This window comes from Pristiophorus japonicus, unplaced genomic scaffold (assembly GCF_044704955.1).
Source record: "Pristiophorus japonicus isolate sPriJap1 unplaced genomic scaffold, sPriJap1.hap1 HAP1_SCAFFOLD_1338, whole genome shotgun sequence".
Taxonomy (NCBI): Eukaryota; Metazoa; Chordata; class Chondrichthyes; family Pristiophoridae; genus Pristiophorus; species Pristiophorus japonicus.
The window spans coordinates 42,627-48,995 of NW_027251006.1; the positions used below are offsets into that span (position 1 = coordinate 42,627).

At 73.2% G+C, this 6,369-nt stretch overlaps 1 protein-coding gene across 1 annotated transcript; it reads right to left on the reverse strand.

The window, feature by feature from the left end:
* Positions 1-553: 553 nt before the first annotated feature.
* On the reverse strand, positions 554-5,351 carry LOC139242448 (hornerin-like). The gene is made up of 5 exons (XM_070870361.1): positions 4,989-5,351; positions 4,534-4,772; positions 3,249-3,506; positions 2,345-2,610; positions 554-1,044 (listed from the first exon to the last, which is right to left on the reverse strand). The coding sequence occupies exons 1-5, from the start codon at positions 5,349-5,351 to the stop codon at positions 554-556; spliced, it is 1,617 nt and encodes a 538-aa protein (XP_070726462.1).
* Positions 5,352-6,369: the final 1,018 nt, after the last annotated feature.

Sequence of the window (6,369 nt, forward strand, 5' to 3'; positions counted from 1 at the left end):
CCGCACGCCATGCTGCCCGGGGCCCCGAGAGACGCGTTGCCTGAGAGCCGCACGCCGTGCTGCCCGGGGCCCCGAGAGACGCGTTGCCTGAGAGCCGCACGCCGTGCTGCCCGGGGCACCGAGAGACGCGTTGCCTGAGAGCCGCACGCCGTGCTGCCCGGGGCCCTGAGAGCTGCGTTGCCGGGGGAACCCACGCCATGCTGCCCGGGGCCCCGAGAACTGCGTTGCCCGGGGAACGCACGCCGTGCTGCCCGGGGCCCCGAGAACTGCGTTGCCCGGGGAACGCACGCCGTGCTGCCCGTGGCCCTGAGAGCTGCGTTGCCCGGGGAACGCACGCCATGCTCCCCGGGGCCCCGAGAGCAGCGTTGCCCGAGAGCCGCACGCCGTGCTGCCCTTGGCCCTGAGAGCTGCGTTGCCCGGGGAACGCACGCCGTGCAGCCCGTGGCCCCGTTAGCGGCATTACCCGGGGAAAGCACGCCGTGCTGCCCACGGCCCTGAGAGCTGCGTTGCCCGGGGAACGCACGCCGTGCTGACCGTGGCACTGAGAGCTGCGTTACCCGGGGAACGCACGCCGTGCTTCCCGTGGCCCCGAGAGCTGCGTTGCCCGGGGAATGCACACCATGCTGCCCGTGGCCCTGGGAGCTGCGTTCCCCGGGGAACGCACGCCGTGCTGCTCGGGACCCGAGAGACGTGTTGCGTGAGCGCTGCACGCCGTGCTGCCCGGGTCCCCGAGACACGCGTTGGCTGAGAGCAGCTCGCCATGCTGCCCGTGGCCCTGAGAGCTGCGTTGCCCGGGGAACGCACGCCGTGCTGCCCGTGGCCCCGAGAGCCGCGTTGCCTGAGAGCCACACGCCCTGCTGCCCGTGGCCCTGAGAGCTGCGTTGCCCAGGGAACGCACGCCGTGCAGCCCGTGGCCCCGAGAGCTGCGTTGCCCGGGGAAAGCACACCGTGCTGCCCGGGGCCCGAGAGCCGCGTTGCGCAGGAAACACACGCCGTGCTGCCCGTGGCCCCGAGAGCTGCGTTGCCCGGGGAACGCACGCCGTGCTGCCCGGGACCCCGAGAGCTGCATTGCCCGGCGACCGCACGCCATGCTGCCCGGGCCCCGAGAGACGCGTTGCCTGAGAGCCGCACGCCGTGCTGCCCGGGGCACCGAGAGACGCGTTGCCTGAGAGCCGCACGCCTTGCTGCCCGGGGCCCTGAGAGCTGCGTTGCCCGAGAGCCGCTCGCCGTGCTGCCCTTGGCCATGAGAGCTGCCTTGCCCGGGGAACGCACGCCGTGCTGCCCGGGGACCCGAGAACTGCGTTGCCCGGGGAACGCACGCCATTCTGCCCGTGGCCCCGAGAGCTGCGTTGCCCGGGGACCGCACGCCGTGCTGCCCGTGGCCCTGGGAGCTGCGTTGCACGGGGACCGCACGCCGTGCTGCCCGGGACTCCTAGAGCTGCGTTGCCCGGGCAACGCACGCCGTGCTGCCCGGGACCCGAGAGACGTGTTGCCTGAGAGCCGCACGCCGTGCTGCCCGGGTCCCCGAGAGACGCGTTGCCTGAGAGCAGCTCGCCGTGCTGCCCGTGGCCCTGAGAGCTGCGTTGCCCGGGGAACGCATGCCGTGCTGCCCGGGGCCCCGAGAGCCACATTGCCCGAGAGCCACACGCCGTGCTGCCCGGGTCTCCGAGAGACGCGTTGCCTGAGAGCAGCTCGCCGTGCTGCCCGGGACCCCGAGAGCTGCGTTGCCCGGGGTCCGCACGCCGTGCTGCCCGGGGCCCCGAGAGACGCGTTGCCTGAGAGCCGCACGCCGTGCTGCCCGGGGCCCCGAGAGACGCGTTGCCTGAGAGCCGCACGCCGTGCTGCCCGGGGACCTGAGAGCTGCATTGCCCGAGAGCCGCTCGCCGTGCTGCCCGTGGCCCTGAGAGCTGCGTTGCCCGGGGAACGCACACCGTGCTGCCCGGGGCCCCAAGAGCCGCGTTGCCCGAGAGCCGCACGCCGTGCTGCCCGTGGCCCTGAGAGCTGCGTTGCCCGGGGACCGCACGCCGTGCAGACCGGGGCCCCGAGAGCCACGTTGCCTGAGAGCCGCGTTGCCCAAGATCCGCACACACTGCTGCCCATGGCCCCGAGAGCTGCGTTGCCCGAGAGCCTCGTTGCCCGAGAGCCACACGCCGTGCTGCCCGGGGACTTGAGAGCTGCGTTGCCCGGGCAACGCACGCCGTGCTTCCCGTGGCCCCAAGAGCTGCGTTACCCGGGGAACGCACGCCGTGCTGCCCGTGGCCCCGAGAGCTGCGTTGCCCGGGGAACGCACGCCGTGCTGCCCGTGGCCCTGAGAGCTGCGTTACCCGGGGAACGCACGCCGTACTTCCCGTGGCCCCGAGAGCCGCGTTGCCCGGGGAACGCACACCATGCTGCCCGTGGCCCTGGGAGCTGCGTTCCCCGGGGAATGCACGCCGTGCTGCTCCGGGCCCCGAGAGCCGCGTTGCACGAGAGCCGCACGCCGTGCAGACCGGGGCCCCGGGAGCCGCGTTGCCTGAGAGCCGCGTTGCACAAGATCCGCACACACTGCTGCCCATGGCCCCGAGAGCTGCATTGCCCGAGAGCCGCGTTGCCCGAGAGCCACACGCCGTGCTGCCCGGGGACTTGAGAGCTGCGTTGCCCGGGCAACGCACGCCGTGCTGCCCGGGACCCGAGAGACGTGTTGCCTGAGAGCCACACGCCGTGCTGCCCGGGTCCCCGAGAGACGCGTTGCCTGAGAGCAGCTCGCCGTGCTGCCCTTGGCCCTGAGAGCTGCGTTGCCCGGGGAACGCATGCCGTGCTGCCCGGGGCCCCGAGCGCCACATTGCCCGAGAGCCACACGCCGTGCTGCCCGGGTCCCCGAGAGACGCGTTGCCTGAGAGCAGCTCGCCGTGCTGCCCGGGACCCCGAGAGCTGCGTTGCCCGGGGACCGCACGGCGTGCTGCCCGGGGCCCCGAGAGACGCGTTGCCTGAGAGCCGCACGCCGTGCTGCCCGGGGCCCCGAGAGACGCGTTGCCTGAGAGCCGCACGCCGTGCTGCCCGGGGCCCTGAGAGCTGCATTGCCCGAGAGCCGCTCGCCGTGCTGCCCGTGGCCCTGAGAGCTGCGTTGCCCGGGGAACGCACACCGTGCTGCCCGGGGCCCCAAGAGCCGCGTTGCCCGAGAGCCGCACGCCGTGCTGCCCGTGGCCCTGAGAGCTGCGTTGCCCGGGGAACGCACGCCGTGCAGACCGGGGCCCCGAGAGCCACGTTGCCTGAGAGCCGCGTTGCCCAAGATCCGCACACAATGCTGCCCATTGCCCCGAGAGCTGCGTTGCCCGAGAGCCGCGTTGCCCGAGAGCCACACGCCGTGCTGCCCGGGGACTTGAGAGCTGCGTTGCCCGGGCAACGCACGCCGTGCTTCCCGTGGCCCCAAGAGCTGCGTTACCCGGGGAACGCAGGCCGTACTTCCCGTGGCCCCGAGAGCCGCGTTGCCCGGGGAACGCACACCATGCTGCCCGTGGCCCTGGGAGCTGCGTTCCCCGGCGAACGCACGCCGTGCTGCCCGTGGCCCTGGGAGCTGCATTGCCCGGGGAACGCACGCCGTGCTGCCCGTGGCCCCGAGAGCTGCGTTGCCCGGGGAACGCACGCCGTGCTGCCCGTGGCCCTGAGAGCTGCGTTACCCGGGGAACGCACGCCGTACTTCCCGTGGCCCCGAGAGCTGCGTTCCCCGGGGAATGCACGCCGTGCTGCCCGGGGCCCCGAGAGCCGCGTTGCACGAGAGCCGCACGCCGTGCAGACCGGGGCCCCGAGAGCCGCGTTGCCTGAGAGCCGCGTTGCACAAGATCCGCACACACTGCTGCCCATGGCCCCGAGAGCTGCATTGCCCGAGAGCCGCGTTGCCCGAGAGCCACATGCCGTGCTGCCCGGGGACTTGAGAGCTGCGTTGCCCGGGCAACGCACGCCGTGCTGCCCGGGACCCGAGAGACGTGTTGCCTGAGAGCCGCAAGCCGTGCTGCCCGGGTCCCCGAGAGACGCGTTGCCTGAGAGCAGCTCGCCGTGCTGCCCTTGGCCCTGAGAGCTGCGTTGCCCGGGGAACGCATGCCGTGCTGCCCGGGGCCCCGAGAGCCACATTGCCCGAGAGCCACACGCCGTGCTGCCCGGGTCCCCGAGAGACGCGTTGCCTGAGAGCAGCTCGCCGTGCTGCCCGGGACCCCGAGAGCTGCGTTGCCCGGGGACCGCACGCCGTGCTGCCCGGGGCCCCGAGAGACGCGTTGCCTGAGAGCCGCACGCCGTGCTGCCCGGGGCCCCGAGAGACGCGTTGCCTGAGAGCCGCACGCCGTGCTGCCCGGGGCCCTGAGAGCTGCATTGCCCGAGAGCCGCTCGCCGTGCTGCCCGTGGCCCTGAGAGCTGCGTTGCCCGGGGAACGCACACCGTGCTGCCCGGGGCCCGAAGAGCCGCGTTGCCCGAGAGCCGCACACCGTGCTGCCCGTGGCCCTGAGAGCTGCGTTGCCCGGGGAACGCACGCCGTGCAAACCGGGGCCCCGAGAGCCACGTTGCCTGAGAGCCGCGTTGCCCAAGATCCGCACACAATGCTGCCCATGGCCCCGAGAGCTGCGTTGCCCGAGAGCCGCGTTGCCCGAGAGCCACACGCCGTGCTGCCCGGGGACTTGAGAGCTGCGTTGCCCGGGCAACGCACGCCGTGCTTCCCGTGGCCCCAAGAGCTGCGTTACCCGGGGAACGCACGCCGTGCTGCCCGTGGCCCCGAGAGCTGCGTTGCCCGGGGAACGCACGCCGTGCTGCCCGTGGCCCTGAGAGCTGCGTTACCCGGGGAACGCACGCCGTACTTCCCGTGGCCCCGAGAGCCGCGTTGCCCGGGGAACGCACACCATGCTGCCCGTGGCCCTGGGAGCTGCGTTCCCCGGGGAATGCACGCCGTGCTGCCCGTGGCCCTGGGAGCTGCGTTGCCCGGGGACTGCACGCCATGCTGCCCGGGGCCCCGAGAGACTGGTTGCCTGACAGCCGCACGCCGTGCTGCCCGGGGCACCGAGAGACGCGTTGCCTGAGAGCCGCACGCCGTGCTGCCCGGGGCCCTGAGAGCTGCGTTGCCCGAGAGCCGCTCGCCGTGCTACCCTTGGCCCTGAGAGCTGCGTTGCCCGGGGAACGCACGCCGTGCTGCCCGGGGCCCCTAGAACTGTGTTGCTCGGGGAACGCACGCCATGCTGCCCGTGGCCCTGAGAGCTGCGTTGCCCGGGGAACGCACGCCATGCTGCCCGGGGCCCTGAGAACTGCGTTGCACGAGAGCCGCGTTGCCCAAGAGCCGCACGCACTGCTGCCCGTGGCCCCGAGAGCTGCGTTGCCCGGGGAACGCACGCCATGCTGCCCATGGCCCTGAGAGCTGCGTTGCCCGGGGAATGCACGCCGTGCTGACCGTGGCACTGAGAGCTGCGTTACCCGGGAAACGCACGCCGTGCAGCCCGTGGCCCCGTGAGCAGCATTACCCGGGGAACGCACGCCATGCTGCCCATGGCCCTGAGAGCTGCGTTGCCCGGGGAATGCACGCCGTGCTGACCGTGGCACTGAGAGCTGCGTTACCCGGGGAACGCACGCCGTACTTCCCGTGGCCCCGAGAGCCGCGTTGCCCGGGGAACGCACACCATGCTGCCCGTGGCCCTGGGAGCTGCGTTCCCCGGGGAACGCACGCCGTGCTGCCCGTGGCCCTGGGAGCTGCATTGCCCGGGGAACGCACGCCATGCTGCCCATGGCCCTGAGAGCTGCGTTGCCCGGGGACCGCACGCCGTGCTGCCCGGGACTCCGAGAGCTGCGTTGCCCGGGGAACGCACGCCGTGCTGCCCGTGGCCCTGGGAGCTGCGTTGCCCGGGGACCGCACGCCGTGCTGCCCTGGACTCCTAGAGCTGCGTTGCCCGGGGAACGCACGCCGTGCTGCCCGGGACCCGAGAGACGTGTTGCCTGAGAGCCGCACGCCGTGCTGCCCGGGTCTCCGAGAGACGCGTTGCCTGAGAGCAGCTCGCCGTGCTGCCCGTGGACCTGAGAGCTGCGTTGCCCGGGGAACGCACGCCGTGCTGCCCGGGGCCCCGAGAGCCGCGTTGCCCGAGACCCACACGCCGTGCTGCCCGTGGCCCTGAGAGCTGCGTTGCCCGGGGAACGCACACCGTGCTGCCCGGGGCCCGAGAGCCGCGTTGCCCAGGGAACACACGCCGTGCTGCCCGTGGCCCCGAGAGCTGCGTTGCCCGGGGAACGCACTCCGTGCTGCCCGGGACCCCGAGAACTGCGTTGCCCGGGGACCGCACGCCATGCTGCCCGGGGCCCCGAGAGACGCGTTGCCTGAGAGCCGCACGCCGTGCTGCCCGGGGCCCCGAGAGACGCGTTGCCTGA

Bases quoted from the DNA above. Each gene is read 5' to 3' on its own strand.
- LOC139242448 (XM_070870361.1), bottom strand. From the start codon at position 5,351: ATGGCGTGCGTTCCCCGGGCAACGCAGCTCTCGGGGCCACGGGCAGCA. The intron at 4,773-4,988 runs GCAACCAGTCTC...GGCCACGGGCAG, and splicing joins GCACGGCGTGCGGCTGTCAG to CACGGCGTGCGTTCCCCGGG. The intron at 3,507-4,533 runs GCAACGTGGCTC...CGGGGAACGCAG, and splicing joins TTGGGCAACGCGGCTCTCAG to CTCCCAGGGCCACGGGCAGC.